This window comes from Olea europaea, unplaced genomic scaffold (assembly GCF_002742605.1).
Source record: "Olea europaea var. sylvestris unplaced genomic scaffold, O_europaea_v1 scaffold355, whole genome shotgun sequence".
NCBI classification, from domain to species: Eukaryota; Viridiplantae; Streptophyta; class Magnoliopsida; order Lamiales; family Oleaceae; genus Olea; species Olea europaea.
The window spans coordinates 249,701-274,698 of record NW_019254664.1 but is presented as its reverse complement, the minus strand read 5'-3'; the positions used below and the strand labels follow the sequence as shown (position 1 = coordinate 274,698).

Below are 24,998 nucleotides of genomic sequence, written 5' to 3'. Positions count from 1 at the left end.
AATGTTGAGAATAAGTACATAGTTTGAACAATTATCTCAAATGTGTGATATTTTGTAATGCTAAAAAAATGATTATCATATTGATTGGATAATTCTCTCAGCACTCAGAGGGAGAGATTAAAAAGTTGAAAAATAATGTATAAATACATCATTTTCTAAATCCTCAAAATATCACTCGAACTAGAAGTTCAAAAAATAATTTATTTGAATACATTTACTGATCAAAGAGATAAACAATATCTCACGCACTAGTTTTAAATGCTCCAACACGAACTGATGTCCTAAGAGGATAATTGGTTAGCATTATATTTGATATATCTATGGCACGTCTAAAGTGTGATAGTGTTTGATTCTAATACAAAAAATCTTCAAATGAAAATGGAGCAATTAACAAAGATGATCTCATTAAGGTGGCATATACTTTTGATGAGTATTTAGACATAACAAATTATAAAATTTCAGAAAAAGTTCAAGTACCTGAGATATTGAAACTTGAGATATCTCAATAAGTTTTGTCATTACGGGAAAAGAAATAGAATCGAGAATGAAAAGAAAAGTTGTCGACAATGCTTCTACACATGATGTACTGCATCATATTATAAATAGCAAGAAATCAAAATAAATGCATCGAAATATATCGATCGAAATAATGTTTGGCCAAATAGAAGGAACATAATTCTAAATTGAATTTACTAGAAAAATATAAAGTTTTTGGACTTGTGGTCCGAAAATCTAAAGGTATATACTTATACGTAAACGAAATGAGAAAAATGAAGTCGTAATGTGCAATGCACGACTTTCAACATAGTGAATTTCGTAAAGATTGTCCTAAATGAAATCATGAGTCTATATCATGTTATCTTGACGATATATGAAATTTGAAATAAGTGATAGCCAACTCATTTGGCATGACTCTTAATGTTATCTTTGTAAGATTTAATATGCTTGAGCATAACTCAAATGATACATACTCGAGAACCATGTTCTCTGATCATTATATTGATTGAAACAATTTGGACGCATGTGGTATAATCGTCTTAGCGAGTATTTGTTGAATAGATACTATAAAAATGACGATGTCCGTCCATGTGTTTTCATAAAAAAAAATATTGAATTTACAATTATGGTTGATGATTTAAATTAGATTAGAACTCGTGAAGAGTTCAACAAAACTACAAATTATTTGAAAAATGAATTTGAGATGAAAGATTTGGGAAAAACTAAATTTTGTCTCGGATTGCAGATTGAACATTTCGTAGATAAATTATTTGTTCACCAATCTATGTATACAGAAAGAATTTTAAAACGTTTTTATATGGATAATGCACATCTATTGGTATCACCTATGATTGTTCGATCACTTGACGTGAAAAAATGATTCATTTCGTCCAATTAAAGATGAAGAAAATGTTCTTGGTCCTGAAGTACCATATCTTAATACAATTGAAGTATTAACTTATCTTGCAAATTGCATTAACCCGACATAACTTTTTCTATAAATCTCTTTTCAAGATATATCTCTATACCAACTTAAATATATTGGAATAGTGTTAAACATATTTTTCGTTATCTAAAGGATACTATTGATTTTGGATTATTTTATTCTCAAAAGTCGGGATCTGCTTTAGTGGGATATGCGATACAGGTTATCTATCTGACCCACATAAAGCTAAATCACAAACAGGTTATGTGTTTACACGTGGAGGAAATGCTATATCATGAAGATTTGTGAAGTAATCCTTGACAGCTACATCCTTAAATCATTCTGAAATTATTACAATCTATGAAGCAGGCCAAAAATGTGCATGGTTGAGAAATATGATCCATCATGTGGGTTAATTTCAATAAAAGATAGTCTAACAATTTTGTATGAAGACAACGCAGCTTGTATTGCACAATTTTAAAGAAGGTTATATCAAAGGTGAAAGGACGAAACATATTTTTCCAAAATTCTTTCATACACATGAGTTTCAAAAGAATGACGACGTCGATATCCAACAAATTCGCACAAGTGACAATGTGGCCGATTTATTCACAAAACATTACCAACATCTACATTCATTAAATTGGTTCAAATGATAGAAATACATCGACTCAAAGATCTTTAGTGATTTTCATCAGGAGAGTGGCTATACTCTTTTTCCTTTGTCTAGGTTTTATCCCATTTGATTTTTCTAATAAGGTTTTAATGAGGCAACATTTTCTTTATACTCCAAAATATTGACAATTAACTTTACTCTTTTTTTCTTTGTTTCATTTTTTTCCCATTGGATTTTTATTGAACAAGGTTTTTAACGAGACAGTTATTGTACAAATAATCATCAAAGAGGGAGTGTTGTAAAATAATGAAATAATTATTGATGATTATTTAATGTTATCATGATACATGAAAAAATCTTATTTAGTTTAAAAGATCTAATTTATTCCAATTGTAACTCTTATTTTGGACCCTATAAATATAGGGCATTGATTCATACTAATTTTGACTCTCTATTTCTTCTCTTATTTTCTCTCTTCCCTTTAGTTTTATAACACAAATCATATTTGTAATGGAAAATGAGTTGGGATGGCCATGCCTAATGTACATTTTGTCAATTGGCCTTTGACCAAAATTATAAAAATAAAAGGAGTTTTAATTATTTAAAAGTGTCAAAAGATTTATTTACCCTTAACTTGTAAAACAAAAATGAAGAAGGGGTTGGAGTTTTTTTTTCTAAATTTGCTGAAGCCGTGACTTGAACCTTAGATGACAAGAAAATATTTTAACTCCACAACCATTATGACAAATGATGATCTTTTATTTTTTATGAGCAAAATATATATCTTACTTTTCAAAAAATTATTTCATTTTCACTTCAAAAATAAAATTTAATTAAAATTAGAATTTAACAATAACCCACCGGTTGAACCATTGACCTGGTGGTTTTTTTCGAGTCGATCATCGGGTAGGCTCTAATAAATACGCATTCATGTTCTAACAGCATTCTCTTCCTTTAAATTCAAAAAATCTTCCCCTTCAAAATCATCTTCTCCTTAGAATTCAAACTCTTCTTCGTAATTGATCTCTGGTGCACCTAAAGTTTTAACATTATCCACGACTTAGCAATTAGTCAAAAACAATTACTAAGTCATTTCTTCATTAGACACCTATTATAACACACGAAATCTTTTTAAATAAATTTTATCTTTATTTTTTAAAAAAATGGACAAAAAAATAATTTTTAAATTTCTATCTTATTTAGAGTTCAATAATTAGATCTTAATAAAAAGCGATGTAGTATATCGATATTGTATTCATTTTAAAGTTTTTAATTAATAAGAACTATTCGACTTCAGAAAAAGTCAATTCGAATAAGCCAGCACCAAGATATTACAGTTTAAAGAAATTTTAAAATATAACTTATCAACTTCATAAAAATGTGGAATGGAAATGAACTGCTGACACTGTTTCACTGATTTGCATAACGACATTCAAATCGTTCCTGAAACATAAAATGACTTCGATATTGTTTCAACATCGAATACACTCCGCTTAACTGATTTGTATAATGACATTGAACTCGTTCTTGAAATATAAAAAACGATGTATATGTCGTTTCGATATCGAACACACATTGCTTCATTGTTTAAAAGGTTTGGCGCACGCTATGGAATAAGTAAACAATGTTTATGTCGTTTCAATATAATTTTCGACGACAATGATATCGTTCGTATTCAATCGTAACTATAAAGTCTTATATATCATTTCAGGAGTGGTTACACTAAAACGTTATGACTACGATATTAAATGTAATTGAAATTTACATATTTTCGTTACTTTTTATAATTTTCAAGTTTACGTATTATACATGTTCGGAATGTGAATATTTTGCATATTCATGTAATGATTTACACTTCGATCCGGTGACACATAAAGTAGTTGATGCCGTTCTAGTATAAAATACTCTTATTCTAATAACGATTTTTAAATTTTCCCCTATGCACAAAATAATAACTAGAACGACATATGCATCGTTTCTTTTCAATTTTAAAGAGTTTGAAATCATTACAGTTTAAATAATAATTAGAACGACATATGATGACCGAAAGAAGGCATCAAGTGGATTGATAGCACTCGAATGAATCAGAAAGAGAGAATGGAGATACTATCTTTCTTCTGTTGAATGAGATCGAACTCACTTAGTGACTTATTTTATCATCCTACGTATGACAAATATATGTTAGGTGACCATGGACGATCGAATCGTCATTTTTATAATTATCATTTTAGTTAAAATTTAAACTAAGACGACATCAATGTTATCAAAATTGTACTGAAACGATATTATTATCTTTATGTAAACCCACTGATATGATCCTAGTTAGGCCAAAGTCGGCCACATAGTATACTTCGGGACCAAAGTTGCAATTTTCTCGTGAGAATCCTATTTTGACTCAATTTCTTATTTTTGGCAAGTTTATTATTTTAGGACTCTTAAATCAAGTTTTTTTTTCCATATTTCTAGACTTTAGCATAAATAGGAAATTTATTTCATTATTGTATTCCAAAACTTTGATATTTAAGAAATTAATTCGAAAGGCTTTTGCTTCCAATCCTTGTTCTTGTGAGGAACAAATCTGACTTATCAAGATTCAACATCTTGTGGCGTTTAACAACTCGGGTAAGATTCAATTAATTGTGTAATCAAAAGGTCATCCGTATCTTTGTTATCTTAGGGTTGTTTGATTCATTAATTGGTTGGGTTAAATCCAAATCCGGATTAAATTTATAAGTTTCGTAATCAAAAGGTCAATAGTTTAATATAATATTTGTTGTTTGGTCCGTAAATTTGTGAATTGAGTCCTAAACTTTGATTTTTTTTACTTTCTTGGGATTTGTGTCATTCTTCTGTGGGTTCATTAGTGTTCGTTACTACCGAGTTCACATCACCCACAAAATAAGACAACGACATCCAAATCGTTATAGTACAAATTTAATGAGTTTGAAATCATCCCAATTCAAATCAAGTGATAACGACATAGATATCGTTTATTCTCATATAAAACGATATTTATATCGTTCTAGCTAAATATAAAGATTCGAGCGTTCACAACCACCTGTTCTGCCTTCAGCATACGAGAATGATCGAGAAATGTCATTAAGTGAATTGATACCACTCAAGTGACTTAAAAAGAGCGAACAAAAATACTTTCTGTCTAAATAGTTCGAAGGTGGTATACAATTATGAGAACAAAAATGTTCTCATAGTTTCTTTTGAGGGAGATTGAAACCACTTGATTATCTATTTTGAGCATCCTATATATGTCAGATGCATATCTGGTGGTCGTGGACGGTCGAATCGTTATTTTTAGTATAAACGATATAATTGTCGTTTTATTTTAATTGAAACGATATGTATGTGGTTTTAGTTATGATTTAAGTTAAAATGACATCAACATCGTCAAACTTGTATAGAAATGATAATGATATCGTTATGTATTAAAATCACAAATAAAGTAACAACATTTATATCGTTTTAGTACAAATTTGATGAATTTGAAATCATTCCAATTCAAATTACAAGTATAACGACGTAGATATCGTTTCTTTTCATATAAAACGATAATTATATCGTTCTCTCTAAAAAAAAGACCGTCCACAACCACTCGTCATGCCTTCAATATACGTAGGATGATCGAAAGATATCATAAAGTGGGTTAATACCACTCGAATGATTTAAAAAGAACAAACGAAGATACTTTCTGTCGGAATAACTCAAAAGTGGTATACAATCATAAGAACAAAAATGTTCTTATAGTTTTTTTTTAGGGAGATCGAACCCACTTGATTACCTATTTTGATCATCCTGCATATGTCAGATGCATGTCTGATGGTCGTATACGGTCGAATCGTTATTTTTAGTAGAAACGATATAAGTATCGTTTTATTTTAACTGAAACGATATGTATTTAATTTCAGTTATGATTTAAGCTAAAACGATATCAACGTCGTCAAACTTGTATTGAAACGATAATTATATCATTATGTATCAAAATCATAAATAAATTAACGACATTCATATTGTTTTAGTACAAATTTGATAAGTTTCAAATCGTTTCAATTCAAATCACATGTATAACGACGTAGTTATCGTTTCTTTTCATATAAAATGATAATTATATCGTTCTCACTAAAAATAATGATTCAACCGTCCACAACCACCCGTCATGCCTTCAACATACGTAGGATGATTGAAAGATATCATAAAGTGGGTTGATACCACTCGAATGACTTAGAAAGAGTAAACGAAGATACTTTCTGTCAAAATAGTTTGAAGATGGTATACAATCATGAGAACAAAAATGTTCTCATAGTTTCTTTTGAAGAAGATCGAACCCACTTGATTACCTATTTTGATCATCTGACACATGTCAGATGCATGTCTGGTGGTCGTGAACTATCGAATCATTATTTTTAGCAGAAACAATATAAGTATCGTTTTATTTTAACTGAAACGATATGCATATAATTTTAGTTATGATTTAAACAAAAATGATATCAACGTCGTCAAATTTGTATTGAAACGATAATGATGTTGTTATGTATCAAGATCACAAATAAAGTAACGACATTCATATTGTTTTAGTACAAATTTGACGAGTTTGGAATCGTTCCAATTCAAATCACAAGTATAAAGACGTAGATATCGTTTCTTTTCATATAAAACGATAATTATATCGTTCTGGATAAAAATAGCGATTTGACCGTCCACAACCATCTGTCATGCTTTCAACATACGTAAGACGATCGAAAGAGGTCATCAAGTAGGTTGATACCGTTCGAATGACTTAAAAAGAGCGAACGAAGATATTTTTTGTCAGAATTGTTCGAAAATGGTATACAATCACGAGAACAAAAATGTTCTCATAATTTCCTTTGAGTGAGATCGAACCCAATTAATTACATATATTGATCATCCAACATACGTCAGATACATGTATGGTGGTCGTGGACGATCGAATCATTATTTTTAGTAGAAATGATATAATTATCGTTTTATTTTAACTGAAACGATAAGTATGTAGTTTTAGTTATGATTTAAGCTAAAACGATATCGACGTCATCAAACTTGTACTAAAATGATAATGATATCGTTATGTATCAAAATCACAAATAAAGTAAAGACATTCATATCGTTTTAGTACAAATTTGAATAGTTTGAAATCGATTCAATTCAAATTACAAGTATAACGACATAGATACAGTTTCTTTTCATATAAAACGATAATTATATCGTTCTGGCTAAAAGTAGATTTGGCCGTACACAACTACCCGTCATGTCTTCAATATCGTTACATTGTTCATTGCACTTTTTTTATTGGAAGGACATTTATATCGTTTTGAGTTTCAGGAACGATTTCAATGTCATTCTTAGAATGAGTGCATTTTTGTACTAGAACGACTTATATATTGTTTATGTATAGTCATAACGACTTTTATGTCGTTACCAAAATAAGTTAAGCAGTGTGTATTTCATACTGAACGATATAAAAATCATTTTTTATTACAAGAATGATTTCAATATCGTTATGTTATTCACTCTACTTTTTTTTATTGAAACGACATCTATATCGTTTTGTGCTTCAAGAACTACTTCAATGTCTTAATTAAAATCAATACATTTTTGTACTACAACGATCTTAAACACTTTGTTTTAGAAGGAAGAAAATTATATACTCATTAGATTGAGTGCATTTACATAAACAGTAACTATATGAACGTCGTTTACATTTCAATAGTACAAAAGCATTTCAATAGCACAATGACTACAAAATTTAATAAATCATCTTGTGCTTCGAGTAAGCACAAAGTTATAAAGTTACAAGTCAGGACAATATTACAACCTTAATCTCAGAAGATTATTACTCGAGAACTTTAAGAATCAAGAATGTTCTGGGAGAAATTTATAAAAATAGAAATGAACGGTCGATTAATATAGTCTTTATGGATCTATTGAATAATTTTGATCATTTATAATCTCAGCATTGTCACAAACTTAGGAACTTGGATTATGAATTATGATAATAAACCAGGAAGTTCGTCTAGTATATAAGCCAGTCATTACATTATAGTTTCTATCGTACACACATATATACACACACTTTCGACCTACATCTTGATGAAACTAAAGGAATAAGTTGCTTAAAATGCTGGACCAATTATTTCTATCTAAAAAAGTCATCCACCAGTAGCACCTAAAGAAAAAGGAAAAAAACAACGTTCACCATTTTTCTTTGGGCCGGGGATGGGAAAGGCTGACACAATATTTAACCTGATATGTCTAATTTCTCTTAGAGCAAAGTTGAGTAAGCATGTCCCTCAAGAGAGCTGTAGTACGAAATCACAAAGTAAACATCCAAATTTCTGAATTTTTATATTGAAATCAAGTAAATGAGCAAGATAACACACACGATGATTATGTAATTTGCAGGAAATAATTCCAAATCAATTATCCATTATGAATATAAATGAAATAATAAAAGAGTATGCTCCAACAGAAGCTAAGGTACTGGTTTCTATTTCAAGGTATTGATTTGTTCCATCTTATTTAGGAATAAAAACATGCAGTTCACTGATATTTTATGACTGTACTCGTAACCATTTGAGTTGTGAATAGATTCTTTAATCATTTGATTTTTCCAATTAAATTTCGAAACAGTTGTGAATTGATGTTCAACACCTCTTTCACTTTATCATATAATTCCACATAAGAAATAGTTTTCGCACCAAGAATAGAGGTTTTTTTTCTTTGTTATTCCCTGCATATTTTCATTTTTAAACACATTCAACCGACTGCTTATATTCAATTAAAAAACAAACTGATATCCATACCATATTCGCGGTGTCCTTAGCTGTAATTCAATATAAAAATTTCATCAAATTTCAAACATTGTACAATATTGATAACGATATGTAATTCGTTACGAATTGCAAAAAACGACATGTAAGTCGTTATGTATAGACGAAAATTAAATATATATTTTACGGTTGAACAATAAAAAGAATAGTCAAACATGCCTTTGCAAACTTACATTTTATTTTAACTGATACAAATGATGAGTAATGAGAAAAGGGTTTGAAAGTAACCAATATCAAAACTCTAATCTAATGATAAAATTAATTCAAAATCATTGTTCACAAATAAAAACTATAAACATATATACAACAATATGAAGAAATTATTCAAAAAAAGGACAAAGAAAATAACCCAAAAATTGAAAATTACAACACCCCCTTCTTCTCCAAATGCCTAACAATAATATTGCAAGATTTTATTACTCCCTTCAACCAAATGAGTGTTCAAGGAAAAGGGAATGTAGAGTTTATGATTTCATTAAGTAGAGAAAAATGATGATAACAAAAAAAGGATTTGCATCCCTTTACAGTCGATTCTTGAAGAGCAAATGGAAGGAATGTAGAATTTAATTAGGGTCAAAAGGAAATTAGGACAGTAATGTCTTTTTTGTATGTAAGGTCATTTTAGTCATTTACAAATTATATTTTTTTATTTTCCATGTCTTTAGGCCTTTTACCCAAAAAATTTAGTTTATGGACTTTTAAAACTAATGTTTTGTTTGACTATACTTTTTAAATGAAAGTCCATATTTAAAAATGATTTAAAGCTTAGGAAATGTTTGGCAAAGCTTAAAAAGTTTCACTTGCGAGTAAAAAGAGAGGTGCAAATGACAAATAGCGACCATTAATTTGAAGCGTCTCCTAGAGTATTCCGGACTCGGGAGAAAAGAATAAAGTAGACAATTTCGCCATTCCAGTCTCCAGATTTAAATCGAGATCAAGAGAATAACAAAAAATGGAAGAATTGCAATCTGCTCTGAATGCTCACATGGACCAAATGTCAGATCTAGTGGAAAAGTTGACGGCTGAACTCCGCTCTGGACTCAATCCTGCTTATGAAAACTTCATGGGCTTCTTCCATGCCATTGATTGGAAGGTATTATACATATAAACAGACATTTATGGATTCATATATGCATCTATAATCTCCTACGTATATATGGGCACGTGTGTGATTGTCTGTCGAAAGAATTGAATATATTGAGAGCCCATTTGATACTTGGACTGGAAAGGAACCATATTATAAATATATAAAATCATGTGTATATATGCTCACGTGTTTTGATTGTGTATTGATTTTTCCCCCTTCTTTTATGTATTTACCATTTTATGGGTTTTGATTAAATGTTTGTTCATGAATAAAATTGAATAACTGAGAACCCATTTGATAACTGGATTGGAATATCTTCAAACTTGAGCAGATTCCTTATAAGATGTATAGTGCATCATTGTGTACGTAGTATGTTAGTTTTGCTCCTTTTTACTTTGTAGGGTTTGACTTTGGAGTAAATTGTGTTATTTCTTGAAATAATTGACAATTGGAATTATAAACAACCAATCTTAGAAAATGTTACATTAGATCATATTTTGTTCATAAATCCGGTTCTCTTTTTTATTTTTTGTTTTTTGTTTTTATTTTTATTTTTTGTGGTTTCATGTTATTATTATATTTCTTTTAAACTTAAGGCTGACTGTTAGACCTGTTTTGAAGTCGGTTCTTTGAAATAGAAGCATCTTACTAAAGTAACAGTTGTAAAAATAAAAGGGGAACAAAATGTTATGGAATTATTGTTTAATAGTATTCACGAATATATGTTATTCAGATAGTTGTTGAAAGTGCTGTCTCTATATATTTAGTTAGTATGTGGCACAGTACTACAATTAATTTTTGACCTATTTGAAAATTAATTGATGGTCTGAAGTTCATCACTCGAGCTTTACAATCTAAATTTCCAGTCTGTTGGAGTGAATTGTCTATTTGAGAGCGAAAATGAAGGTAAGAAAATGGTGTGTAATAATGGTAACTAAGAGTGTAGCAAGAAAATCCAACCTGGACGAAGTATGAGGCCTCCCTTGAAACAAGCCTGAATGCACTTGGCCATTTTTTTGAATTCTGGAACGAAAAGAAACATAATTACATGCAAGTTATCACATACTGACAAAAGCTATGGAGATAAATCTTATGGTTGAATGTGGAAGCATGTTAGCTATGCTTTCCATCCAAGAAATTGCCCCAGTTGCAACTGCTATGAAATAACTTTCCATCCAAGAAATCTTGTGTAGTTGTCTTTGCATTCTCGGCCATGGGAAACAAGGCCCTCCTCCTTCGGAAAGAGGGAAGAAAGGATTTGCTGTGTTAATCAACTATATTTGTATATTCAGTAGCAGAGGAGCTCTTGTTGGCAGGACAGATAGTGGTCCGGGGAAATTTTTTCAGTCAAATGCAGATCTAGAATGAAACTTGTGTCGAGATGAAAAGATCCAGCAGAGAACATTAGTTGGTATCTGGAATTATGTTCTTTGCATGCCATCATAGTATCGTGATGAGACTTTTACAAGTCCCTTGAAAGGATATTACATTGTTTACACTGAAAGAATGGACATTAGGATCCTTTAGATGTTAATATCTATAACATTCCTAATTCTTGTCCCCGAAAAAAATTGGACGAAGGTAAACATAGAAACCTTTGCTGTTGTTTTCGTTTTAGGCAGTCAACGAATGCTATTGGCTCTAGGAGTTCTCTTTAGAACATATAAGAAAAACAGTGCTTGAACTTAAAGATGGGGGAGTCCTTTAGTTTAGTTTTAGAATGTTCCTGAACATGATTATTGATTAAGTGAATATTGGAAAAAAATTAATTAATGTTTTAATGGTTTCGTGATCATGTTTGGTTCATGCCTCTTAAAACCATTTTCTAGTTTCTTGGAGAAGTTAGAAAAGATCGTCCCAAAAGTGATTATGATTAAGAGGTTGTTTTGGATTGGAGCTCGTAATTCATTGAATCAAGTTATATGCACTTAAAGGCATTGGTTATCTGCTCAAACAATGAGTACTTAAAAGTGCTCATAAGCAGTTACAGAAAAATTATTGTTACTATTCCTTCTTTTCCAAATTGCTTACACGCTCATTTAATTTCTAAACTATTCTCCTTGTTCTTATATTATATAAAGAGGACATTTAAGGACAGATTGCTTAAAAGCTTTCTTTTAAGCATTTCCAAATAGAATGTAAATGTTTTATTTGTAATGCTGGAAAAAAATGATTTTATACCTTTTTAATCATATTAATCATCAACTAATTTTGAAAAATATAACAAAAGATAGCCGAAATGCAGTGGGATTTTTGTTAAGTTCAATTGTTTATTAGACAAGGTATGAATTGGGTCTATTCTGTTGGAAAAAGAATTCCCTGCTGTAATAATAGAGCTGATGATTGCTGGAACTCTCTTTCTAGAACCCATTCACAGGAATCTCTTCCATTATTTTCTACCACTTCAGTTTTCTTCTGTTTTATGTATAATATTAATTTTCCCTTCCTTGCTCTATCTTCCTCTCCACCTCTCTTTTTCCGTTCCTGTTCACTTCCTTGCTACGAGATAGGATGACATAAATGGAGGCTGCTGAAATCGAATAAAGTGAAAACTGATATTGATTTGACTTATAGCCACATTTGGAAGACCATAATTTAGCGTTTTTGTTCTATCATTCATCCGGTGTTATATCTGTTCAGGGTGATACTTTATCTTTAATTTTGCTAGTCTTTCTGATCTTTAAACTTCTTGACTGCAGGAACCTTGGTTGATATGTCTTCTCTCCTTCCATGTGGCTTTGCTGCTACTAACTCTTGTTTCAAGGAAGAACATCAACTTCCAGATGTGCTTGTTCCTTCTCGCATGTATGTTTATCTTGCTGTAACTCTTTTTCCTCATGCTTGCCTGTTGATGAAGTTGTGCTAAAAAGTATGCATACACAACATGTTTTGCTATGCTTATAAGTAACATTAAGTTACTTGTAAATATATTTTTGTTTCTGAACATGTTGGGATATATTACCTTTTCTTTTATGAGTGAAAAATAAATAAATTACTAATTTTGACAATGATGTAGAGTTATTTTCGAAAGATATAACTTATTTCCAACTTTGATAAAAGAAAATTATTTATTTTAAAACTTATTATTAAGAAAATTTCTTAAGCTCAGCCGAACATGCACTCAGTTCATTAAGATTTGATGTCTTTTTAAGGATTCAGTGTGATCTGTATTGCTACAAAACTTGGATACAGTTTTCCCAAATTCTAGTACTCTATAGAGAAACCTCAGACCCTGCTGCAAGGGAGCCAGTAATTAGACTGAAGAGACAATGCTGCAGTTTCAATTGGAAACAGGCTCAAGCTTCAGCATACCAACGAATTTTAAAAAATACGGTGTTGGAGAAGATGATAGCTGCTTTTGCGGAGGCAGTACTAAATCACTGTTGCTGCCATTTTGAGAAAACAATACACTTGAGGTACTTTTGGTAAGGTGGACTGGATAACATAGGACAATATTACAAAAGAAAAATTAATCAAAATTTTGTTTATTGTACTGCCAAATCGTGTCTGGTACTCTATCATGCATCCCTTTAATGACCCATATTTCGCTGCCTCATGTCTTCACTTGAAAGTGAAAATTAGCACTCGAAATTTCAGTAAAAGTAGAAGAGGGTGTAGTACACTCATCATCACTGGAAACAGGAAAAAGATACTGTTATTCGCCTTGTTCCCACCCTGCACGCTGGAGAAAAAAAAATGATAAGATATTGTTCTTCATATCAATTAACACCTCTGGATGGAAGCAAAACATGAAGGTATATCCTGCCAAATTGCCTACTCTGGGTGCGAGCATGTTTGGCTAAGAAATAAGTAAAAAGTTAATTTTAAAGAAATAAGTATATTTTGAAAGAAACTCTTATCGAAGATGCTTTAATCACACCTTATACATGAGCAAGGTAGGATAATACCCCTTTCAGACATTTTATACTTAATGAGCTATTAGAACCTGTATGAGAAGGAATACATGTATATAGTTATCTTGCATATGCAACCTGAATTGCAGTTTATGCCCTTGTTTTGAGCCACATTATTTTTATAAAAATGCATTTTTGAGTAGTAATGATGGGAAATGTGTTGTTAAAAGATAAGAAAAAGTTTTAGATTTGCGTGTAATAATATTTTATTGAACAATATGGAGTTGAAATGATGTCAAATTACTGTTCAAGAATGTATTTTTTCCAAATAATGTGGATCAAATAGGCCTATATAGATACATTTCCGAATGCAGTTACTTATGCAGTAGCATCATCATGCAGTGGCAGGAGTTTATCTTGCTGAGAGGCTTAATAGTTTCTTGGCTGGAAACTGGAAAAACTTCGCAGGCCAGAATTATTTTGACTCACGTGGACTTTTTCTCTCCACACTCTGGTCGGGGCCATTGTTGGTGATTGCAATCATAATCCTGGTCCGTGTTCAATAACCTATAAAATGGCATGTTCAATTTAGAAGATGGAATATTACTGAACAGTATTAATGAAGAAAAAGGCGTTAAGATTGTTTTAATAGCTGAAATATTCTGTACCAAATGTGCACTTTTTCTTCTTTTGATGGTTTCTCGCCTTCTCACCTGAGCAATTTATGCTTCACTTTCTATTGGCAGGTGAACACCTTATTTTCACTTTGTCATTTGATTGTTAGATGGAAAAGGGCTGAACTCAGACATCGAACAAGACTAGCTCGTAGCAAAGAGGATTGAACTGATCTGTTCCTATATCAAGATACCTCGGTTCAAGTGTTAAAGTTCACCGGAAGCTTGTGCTTTTTGTTTCTCCTACTCTGCTGTCTTATTTCAGGAGAAATTTGGTATGAAATGAGACGAAGGATCAGTTCTTGGTATAACATTAGTTTCATCATGAGTTAATTTGGACATACTATCTACCATTTCGATGAACCATATGCTTATGTAAGGAAATGAAAAAAATTACCATTTTTGGCTCAAAATTCGATTGTCTTCGCCATTTTATTATTTTGAGTGTTAGTGATTATGGTGATGGCATTTTAAATTAATATATATGAATTCAATGCGAGATGTTAAATTTATCGAAGGTTGGTAATTTTTGGCGAGTCCATTTAAAATGGTTAGAAGTTTGATTATTTTTGAACATTTATAGATAAAGGGGGTGTTTGAGAGACATTTTTATGTAAAAATGCATTTTAGAATAGTAATTTGATGAGAAGTGTGTAGTTGAAAAATAAGAAAAAGTTTTTTATTTATGTGTAATATTATTTTAATAAAGAATGTGTGGTTGAAAAGAAGAGAGAGAAAAATGTACTTTAAAAAAAATGGGTGCCAAACGGGGGCAAAGTTGTTGGCCCATTGATTCATGCCAAGCCTCAAATTTCGTTAACAAGTTGTGGCGAGTTCTAAGGAACGGAGCTAGGGGTCTCACCCTAGCATTCATTATCCCCTCCCGGAGCACACAGTAGTTGTAGCTTTGTTGCACTACCCACTGTCACTTTGGACCCGGTTCAGTTTCTTCTATATTTATTGAGTTCAATCAGTTGTAAATAGTTGTAGAGATATGTTTGCATCATGACCTTTTGGATTAATGAATACGGAATCGACTATTGAATTCTCGATCATTAAGCTTGCTTTGCTCTGGAGGGAGCTTTCTGTGTTATATGGTTCGACTTGACTTAGAAATGATATTTTCCCGCTTTTATACAATATCTTGGAATTATTGAGAAAAATCAAAAGAAGAAAAATTCAAATCAAAGAAATACTTTTTATTACCTTCTGGATTTGAATTAAAAATAGCCGTTTCACATGACAAAACATGTCAAGAAAACAGTCCTATATGTAAACGGTCACCATTTTCAAGATTCATTCAAATTCCCCCAAAGTCACTTCCCTATTCACTTGAAACAAGAACGGAAGAACCCCTCCTTCTCTGGCAATGGCAGACAGTCAAGGAGAACTACTGAATCGTCCCATATCAGAGATGAAGTCAGAGGAGAGGAAAATCCCAGTATTCACAGTGCTAAAGAACGATGCTATTCTGAAGAATATCTATATCCTGAACAAGCGACCTTCAATCCCTTCTTCTTCAGTGGAATTCAATTCCAAGAATGGGAAAGAATCAATAAAGGAAGAAACATTGTTGGTTGGACGGCATCCCGATTGTAATATCACTTTGGAACATCCCAGTATCAGCAGATTCCACCTTCGTATTCACTCCATCCGTTCCTTGTACTCCCTCTCTGTCATCGACTTGTATTCTGGTATAATCCTCTCCAACCCGTTTTGAATTTTGATTAGGGGTTTGGTTCTTGGCATTGGATCGTGTGTGTGTTGATGTGCAGAAAATGTAAATCATATTGATGTGCATATGATGATGTTTGGTGACATTTTCTATATGGTAAGGTGATAAACTCTTGAATCTTGATTGTTCTTGATTATGATTTTGTAAATAGTCTAGTTGTTTATGTATTTTTATCATCTGACAATTACTTTCCCTCTGTGGTTGTATGTTTCTTATTTCTTGGGTATCAGTTCTTGCTGAAAATACTTAATAATTTTGAGTCTCAATCTTTGAGTTGGATGCACAGTTGCTTTTTTATCAACTCGGCAATGAATATGTTTATGTAATTTATGTGATTGTAATGTGTGACTGGAGACTGAATTGGATGAGGTTTTCTTGGATTTACTGATTCATGGGGTTTTATATTCCAGTACATGGGACTTGGATTTCTGGAAAGAAAATTGAACCCGGGGTAATGGTAGAGTTGAAAGAAGGTGACACAATGCAGCTCGGGGGATCTCGTAGGTTGTACAGGTTACATTGGCTTCCAGTTGCACGTGCTTATGATTTAGACAACCCATTTGTCCTTCCATTGGATACATTAGATGAAGTAAATGAAACACACAGAGGAATATATCAGGTGAATTTCAAGAAATCAACCTGCAAGAATATTATTATACTGATAGCGTTATGATCATACATTTGAATTTCTTTTTTATTTTCTACAACTTCGTGTTCTAGGATGAGAACAGTTTGTATGGAGAAGACGATCAAATTCAGAGTTCGGTTGATATTTTGGAAGGTTTACAGCTCCTATTTTCGAATGAAAACCCAATTTCATCTGTGCAAAAGATGAGTCCATCAGCACCTCCCATGCCTGAAGACATGAATGATACATTCTATGACAAAGAGGAAGCCGAGAACAAGAGCTCACTTGAAATGGACCATGAAAAAAACAGCACACTAGATATGCCTTTTGTCTCGGAAGTGTCTCATACATCTGAAGTGAAATTGGAGAAGACATCTGCGTCAAACATTTGGTCAAGAAGGGGTAAACCGGCCAGTGTGCAGATTCAAATAAGCAGGAGTAGAGGAAAGAGTGCAAGGATTACTAGTAATGCCGAAGTTGAAGTGCCAATCCTTGAATATTCCCAAACTGAATCAAATTCTCAAGATCTTTTTGCTAGTAGAGACATTGATAAAAAACAATTATTTACTCCAGACAAGGAGAATTGCTCTCTCAAGTCTCCTCTCCTTCGGTTCTTGGAGAACAAAGGTCAGGAGAATTCGAGGAGTGAATTTGTTTCAAGGGCCCTATTTTCTTGTGTAGACCAAGACGAAGAAGAAATTTTCACTCCAGACAATTCCAAAGTTCGATCACCAATTTGTGAATATGCCCGAACTAAATCAGTTTCTGAAGATCCTTTTGCTAATGGCGACTTTGATAGAAAACAGATCTTTAGTCCCAATTCCCCTCTATTTCAGTCCCTTGAGAACATAGGACAGGAGAACTCGAGGAGTGAATTCATTTCGAGCACTTCTTCTTGTGTATCTCGGAATGAAGGAGCAGTGGTTTTCACTCCGGACAATGTTGAAGTAAAATCACCATTTTGTGAATATTCACAAACTGAAATAGCATTCGGAGATGCTTTTGTTAGGGGTGATAGTGATGAAAAACATACTCCAGACAAAGAGCATCTCTCTTCCAATTCTCTTATCCTTCAGTCCTTGGAGAACATGAATCAGGAGAACTCCAGGACTCTGTTTGCTCATTTAGATCAAAATGAAGAAGAAATTTTCACTCCAGACAATTCTGAAGTTAAATCACCTATTTGGGGATCAGTTTCTGACGATCCTTTTGCGAGAAGTGACAGAGATAAAAGACAAATCTTTACTCCAGACAAGGAGAATTATTCTTCCAATTCTCTTGTACTTCAGTCCTCAGAGAACAAAGGTCAGGAGAATCCGAGAAGTGACTTAACTATACAGACTCTGTTTTCTAGTGTTGATGAGGATGAAGAAGAAGTTCTTACTCCAGACCAAGAGAATATGACTCCAAATACTCTTCGAATGAAGTACATGAAGAAGATGGGGAATTTGAAAGAAGCTGAGAATCCAAAGTCATGCAGATCATCGCCGCTGAAGAAAGTTGTCGACTGCAACATGTACCAAGAGAATTCAAGGAGTGACATAGCTTCACAGACTCTATTTTCTTGTGCTGACGAAGATGAAGAAGAAAATTTCTGTCCAGACAAAGAGAATATGACTCCGAATACACTTCGACTGAGGTACACAAAGAAGGCGGGGAAGTTGAAAGAAGTTGATTATCCGAAGTCATACCGATCATCACCATTGAAGACAGTTGTCAACTGTAACACGTACCAAGAGAACAAAATGCCGCCTTCTTTGGATAAAGAAAATCAGAGTCTGATGGTTCTTCAAAAACAGAAATTAGTGAATTCCGCATCCAAAAGTTATGCAGGGTTGGAGAAGAAGTTGGCTTTATTGAATGCTACAGCAGATAGAAAGCCTTTGCAATCTCTGCTTGTGAACACCACGAGTAACAGTAAGACTAAGTCAAAAGGTTCAGACCTTGATACCAATACGAGAAGTGGCATTTCTATCAACTCTGTTCGAGTTGAAGAGATCATTTATCCTTTTGAGGTAAGTTCCATAGAATTCTTATTTTCTCTTTGTTTACTTCAAGGAATCATATCTTATCACACATTTCCAGTGTTTGTTGTATTTAATAATTGCAGTTATGTAACATTGTTGTTGGACTTTGATGTTCATGCGCGGAAAAATGTTTTTAGAATGTACGTAAGTTCTTTATGTGCAGAAAAGTGTCGTTAGGAAGAAAGATATTTGTTTTTATCTTTCTTCAGGAATTTTTTGTTGGTTATTCTTTATGTCTTTTAGATCATATTTATGGATTTGATACTTCTTTTACATGAATTTGCACAACAAAGACCATTAAGGAGGACAACAACAGGTGGACCATGGTGGTGGACGTTGCGTGTTTGCTAAACAAAAAGTCAAGGAAGGAGTTGCAGCTTTTGCAAGGTCTCAAAGGAACTGGACTGATAGTACCTAGAATTGGTAATTTACGTCTTTATAATACTGTCAGATAATATCGCTTTACGTTTTTATGAAGTTTGATTATTCCTTTATAATATTAGTCATAAGGGAACTGGATTGCATGTTGAGACGAGGAACTTTCTTTCGACGGACAACAGAGGTTTCTGCAGCACTGCAATGGATTGAAGAGTGTATGAAGAATGCAGAAAGGTGGATTCATGTGCAGAGCTCGGCTGAAGAACAAAGACCAGTGGCACCAACCCCACCTTCTTCTCCTTTATCTTGGTTTTGTGAGGAGAAGAAGGGTGTATTCTCTATTGGCACATCTCCGTTTTCTCCATGTAGTATACAGGAGATTGTTACACCTACCACAGAAGATCATATCCTTGAATGTGCTCTTTTCTTCAAACGAATTAGGAACGATGGACGACTTGTCCTTCTTAGTGATGATGTTACTCTCAAGATCAAAGCCATGTCAGAAGTAAGATAAGACACAATCCACAATAGTTCTCTCCCCTGACTCCATTGCTTTTATTCGTTTGGATCTAAACTGTTGGATTTATATTATTGTCTGTTACAGGGTGTAATTTGTGAAACAGCAGAGGAATTCCGCAAAAGTCTAGTGAATCCATTCTCCGACAGGTTTTTGTACAAGGACAGCTCTCCGAGAGGAGCTACTTGGACTTGTGTAGACGATGTTGTTCTTAAGGATAAATATTATCCTGGACCTTCGAAGAAACTGTCAAAATCTGGAGAAGGTGTGAAGGGCTTGAAACTTGTACTAATGCACAATAGCAATTTCAAGAAGAGTCAGCTAAACAACTTAGCTGTAAATTCTACTTTTCATGTCCAATAAAAGTTATGGCGTATCGTGAGGGCTGCTGTCCTCTTTCAAGAAATTTTATAGCAGTTCAGGATTTCAATTTCTCATTTCATTGAAAAATGCTGTTTTGGCACTTAAAAATTTCCCAAGGCCTTGCTACTATGGAAATTACTTGTGCTTTTTGTTGCTTCAGCTATTATGATGTTACAATTTGTCTGGTTGTCTCTGCTATTAGATAAACTTTATTTTTCTTACATTGTGACAGAAATTTGTACAAACATAACCACTCCCAATACTTATCAAACTCCGCATTTCCTCAAGTAAAAGAAAGGAAAATGCCAAATGAACATAATGTTTGACCCAAAGGATGACACCACTCTCACAGCCACGTGTGGGTCCCGCGCGAATGAAATAATGCCGACCTCCGATGTGAGTGTATTGTGTCAACCAATGTGTCAAACTTTATGATAGTATGGTTGTAAAAGAAATAGTAAAACAAATCATCAAAATGTCACATAGACACTATCAACAAATTAAACAAACCCATATTTGTTTTGTTAAAACAATTGTAGGTACATGGATTTCGATATTTTTTATTTTGTTGAAAATCATCTTTGGCACATGAACAGTAGTTTTGGCAAGAGCGTAGGAGTATTTTGTTTTTATTTATTAGTCGTACATGTTTATTTCATCTTAATAGGACAAGATTATTGTGTCCGCTAATGAGGCGAAAAGTTATTCGTATTTTAGGTTTAATAGGACGATTATTTTATAATCGGCATATGCTTTGAATTTTAATTAAGAAAGTTCAGATTTGATCACACATTTGATGAACTAATTGACAAAGAAAATAAATATTAATTCTGAAAATCATAAACAAAAGTCGTACTATATTACTGATTTTATAGCTATAGCATCTTAGATTTAAACATATTAACCTTAACATGATACAATAGACTAGCAAGGGATGGTTTCCTTGATATGTTTGAGGATGAACTATTACTAGTTTGCAATTCTTACGCGAGTACGCTTGTAAGATGGGGTCACTAGTATTTCTATACAGATGATAGCTCTAAATTCGAATACATTTACCTAAGAGCTCGAAAGTTGGGTAAGTTTGAGAAATTCAAAGAGTATTTTACTGAGATCGAAATGACGCATATCTCTTGTGAGAATTTAGGGATTATATGGCAGAAAATAGTATAGTTGTTTCGCGCGGGTTAACTCGCTAACAATTAAAGGGGATCAGACGATTGTGTAAGGGACGAAACCTCTTGAGACAAAGTCCCAAAAAGGGGTGTTCTTTTATTAGCGATCAACTTTACAATTGGAAACGAAAAACAACGTGCCTCCAAGGGGCGCAAGCACACGAGTTACAGAAAGGAAAGTATTTAAGTCTAAAAGCTAAAGAAATGAAAATTACATATTCTCTTGTTCGAGAGTTTTGGATTCGGTCTTTTGCTTCTACGCCTTTTCTCCCTTTTATACCTCATAGACGATCTCTTTGTGATTAACTACTCTGAAAACTGCTTGATCGTCCTATAACTACCCACTTTCTTTGTAGTGGCCATTTTGTCATGAAACCGCCTTTTAACTGCTGCCATTATCTTTCATCGTCCAACTGCTTTCGATTGACTTCCTTGAGTTGTGGAACGTGATAAGGCTACTTTAACAACCTCCTTGATAACTGCATTCCTTGATAATCACGATGCGTTATGTTTATTGACACCTTGGGCGACTTGAAGGTTTGGGCGAGAGTAGAACAACAGCTCTGGGCGACCGTATGACACTCGTTCGTTCAGATTCTGAGCGACTTGCAAACTTGGGCGATGGCATTACCGCATTCTTGGGCCTCTTGTTTGGGCCTTCACCTTGACTCGTTTGATTGAACTTCATTCTTTGGGCTGTCTGTTTTGGGGATTCTCCAATTGGGCTTTACTCCTTGAGCTGTTCGACTTGGGCTGAATTTTTATGTGTCAACAATATCTTTATGGGAAAAAAAGAATACAATCAAAATCACGGTGTTTAATTAGAAGCTATAAACTTGCTTGGAAACTTTAAATCTTGAACAGGATAGAAATTGAAAACCTGTAGAGGAGAGAAACTTGGAATCTATTCAATCCATGGATGCGGCCCACGGAAGAAGAGAGAAATTGGAAGCCTGCTTAAATTGAAATGAAAGTGGAAATTGAAAAATATGGGTTTAAATTGCACGGGTTCCTTATAAATCGGTAGAGCGTGGCGGTTTTCATATAACCCAGTCGGCCCGACAGGATCCTATGCGGTTTTTAAGCTACAGGGTTTTAAAATCAAACCGGACCGGTTCCCAATTTTTTAGGTTGAACTGGCCGTCCGATTTTTAAAACATTGCTTTTAATACACTTCTTAATGGTCTCTATATGGATAATCAAATTGATCTAGCATGAATTGGTATCGAAAGTCTAATGTATAAACCCAGGTACATTTGGTTTTGTTATTCATGGTTTGTGTAAGTATTCAAGATTAGACTCCGCATTGCATTTCACTAGGTTAATGGTAACTGGGATTTTGAGGCCAAATGATAGGTTGCTAACAACATTAATCCATAGGTGTTGCAAGAATAGTAAGCATTCAGAAGTTTTGGAGCTATGATATATGCTACTAGATTTAGGGATTGCAGCCAATACAGTGACCTCAAATGCACTTATATGTGGACTCTGGAGGTAGGCAACATACAAAAAACTAAAATGCTACTAAAAAATATGTTAAATAGCGGTGTGGGATTGGATCGTTACATATAATGCACTCATTTATGGATGCTGCAAAGAGGATAAATTGGAGAGGCTTTAATCTCAAGGAAGATATGGTTAAGCAAGGAATTTCTCCTGATATTATTACGTACACTTTGCTGATGCATGGGCTGTGTAGTAAACATAAACTGGATGAAGCTGTTGCACTTTGGCATGAATGCCAAAGAAATGATCTTATTTCCAACATTCATGATAGATGGTTTCTACAATGCTAAGGAAGATTTGGAGGCTACCAGTTTCTTCAAGATGTTGCTCAGACATAACATTGAACCAAATTTTGTTGTATATAATATACTTATTAAGGCGTACTCTATGAAAGGAAACAGGATAGAAGCCCTTAAACTTCGTGATGAAATGAGAAGCAAAGGCATTTCATCTTCGTGTCCCACCTATTCTTTTCTAATACGTGGAACCTGTTGATGGGTCAAAACATCTTATGGATGAAATGAAAAATGAAGGTTTGCAACCTGATGTTTTCTGTTATACTGCACTTATACGTGATTTCTATAAGCTAGGTCAGATAGATGAAATAAAGAGTCTCTTTCAGGAAAGGTTGTCATGCAATGTACAACCAAATAAGATAACATACGCAGTTGTTATTGATGGCTATTCAAGTTGGATCATACGAAATAAGCTTCTGAGCGAAATGATTGGCAAAGGAATGGATCCAGATTCAGTTACATATAATACATTGACAAACGGGTTTTGCAAGGAAGGGAAAGTAGAAGAAGCTTTTAACTTGTGGGATCACATATCCCATAGAGGACTAAAGTTAGATGAAGTTGCGCACACCTCGTTGGTTCACTGCTTGCCACAGGCATCAGAAATGTTGGATCAGAATTGAATGGAAACTCCAACACGATAGGTTTTTACCATGGATGTGCTATCGTTTTGTACCTGATTCTTCTAGATATCTAGTCATTCTTTTCAAGAAAATACATATATCTACTCGTTTATTCATTTTATTATGTAGCCTATTTCTTTTCAATAATAAATGGGGTCAGACTTTACGATCATAAGCTCTGGATTCTGCTTGGCCAAGTGATCGAGTTTAGTCTGAATTTGCTGTAGAAGTTTCTCCCGCTCCAGACTGACTTCGATTCTACCGAGTATTTCTTCTCCTCCTCCTGTTTTGGTCACTCCTTTGTCTATTCGGAACCCCTCTCCTTCTCGTCGTACTAAGCAATCTGCTCGTCCATCCTCTTCTCTCCCTGCCAGGCCAACTATGGCCAAGAGTGCTCCAAGCCGCAAACGGCCAGCTTCAGCATCTCCCATTCTGGAGGATGATGTTGATGACGATGATGATGATGTCCCTCTTATCGTTAAAAGGAAGGTAATTAAATTGGTCTATTTATAAGTATGCTCTTCCCCATTTGAAAACTTTCTGTGTATTGATGATCCTTTGGACTTTTCAGAAAAACTCAGCTTCCCCTTCAAAGGCCTTGGCATTACCAAATCCTGCCCCATCATCCTCTGTTGAGGCTGCTTCACCCAAACTGGTTGATGATGGGATCATGCTTAAAGATACATCTTCAGTTCCAGATTCTTCACCACAACCTATGAATGAGCCACCTTCTTCCCAGGGCATTGACCCCCCAATTATCGAAGCAGAAGGTAATTCAGTTTTGATGTCTTACCTTTGCTCGTGCTATTGGTTTCTGACTGGTTGCTCTTTGAACTTTGCAGATACTCCCATGAGTCCGCCCGTTGTGGCAACGTCTTCTCACTCGGACAAGGGGAAGTCCTCACGAATGGGTGAGTCGTTGGTGGCCAGTTTGACTGAGGGTGCACCATCTTCTACGATTGTCGACGAGGTAGTTTTTCTTTTTGCTCCATTCCTATTCCAATTTATTCGTTGTAACAAATATTTCCAATGTTGGCAATCTTCTTTGCAGGATGTTGACAGGATTGTGCGTTCTATCCAAGACTTGTTCACTTCCTGGGGACAAGTCCAGACGTCTAGCCCTGCTCCATCTGATCGTCCTGCTACTTCCTCAGCAGAAGACTTGAAGTTTTTGAAGGAGTTAGTATTTGAGTACGTGTCTTTCATGGACATGGACATTGGAAGGGCTAGTGCTGC

At 33.8% G+C, this 24,998-nt stretch overlaps 3 protein-coding genes across 3 annotated transcripts in view; all 3 read left to right on the top strand.

Annotated features, from left to right (window-relative positions):
- Positions 1-9,701: 9,701 nt before the first annotated feature.
- Positions 9,702-15,026, top strand: LOC111386417 (transmembrane protein 18-like). The gene is made up of 4 exons (XM_023010881.1): positions 9,702-9,992; positions 12,686-12,791; positions 14,243-14,391; positions 14,587-15,026. The coding sequence occupies exons 1-4, from the start codon at positions 9,852-9,854 to the stop codon at positions 14,680-14,682; spliced, it is 492 nt and encodes a 163-aa protein (XP_022866649.1). The 5' UTR covers positions 9,702-9,851; the 3' UTR covers positions 14,683-15,026.
- Positions 15,027-15,549: 523 nt separating this feature from the next.
- Positions 15,550-20,350, top strand: LOC111386435 (FHA domain-containing protein PS1-like). The gene is made up of 6 exons (XM_023010900.1): positions 15,550-16,208; positions 16,660-16,868; positions 16,970-18,892; positions 19,198-19,327; positions 19,408-19,787; positions 19,887-20,350. Exons 1-6 carry the CDS (start codon positions 15,884-15,886, stop codon positions 20,160-20,162), a joined length of 3,243 nt encoding a protein of 1,080 aa, XP_022866668.1. The 5' UTR covers positions 15,550-15,883; the 3' UTR covers positions 20,163-20,350.
- A 3,004-nt stretch (positions 20,351-23,354) lies between these two features.
- LOC111386424 (pentatricopeptide repeat-containing protein At1g64100-like) overlaps positions 23,355-24,998 on the top strand; it is a 25,198-nt gene continuing 23,554 nt past the window's right edge. Inside the window, exons 1-4 of the mRNA XM_023010889.1 lie at positions 23,355-23,735; positions 24,334-24,532; positions 24,605-24,732; positions 24,874-24,953. Coding sequence (XP_022866657.1) covers positions 23,355-23,735; positions 24,334-24,532; positions 24,605-24,732; positions 24,874-24,953 — 788 coding nt within the window. The remainder of the gene's footprint in view (positions 23,736-24,333; positions 24,533-24,604; positions 24,733-24,873; positions 24,954-24,998) is intronic.

Excerpts from the sequence above, each read along its gene's own strand:
- LOC111386435 (XM_023010900.1), top strand. The coding sequence starts at position 15,884 with ATGGCAGACAGTCAAGGAGAACTACTGAATCGTCCCATATCAGAGATG. Across the intron at positions 16,869-16,969 it reads CACACAGAGGAATATATCAG|GATGAGAACAGTTTGTATGG; the intron begins GTGAATTTCAAG and ends TTCGTGTTCTAG. Across the intron at positions 19,328-19,407 it reads ACTGATAGTACCTAGAATTG|TCATAAGGGAACTGGATTGC; the intron begins GTAATTTACGTC and ends TTATAATATTAG.
- LOC111386417 (XM_023010881.1), top strand. The coding sequence starts at position 9,852 with ATGGAAGAATTGCAATCTGCTCTGAATGCTCACATGGACCAAATGTCA. Across the intron at positions 12,792-14,242 it reads GTGCTTGTTCCTTCTCGCAT|TGGCAGGAGTTTATCTTGCT; the intron begins GTATGTTTATCT and ends ATCATCATGCAG. Across the intron at positions 14,392-14,586 it reads TGATTGCAATCATAATCCTG|GTGAACACCTTATTTTCACT; the intron begins GTCCGTGTTCAA and ends TTCTATTGGCAG.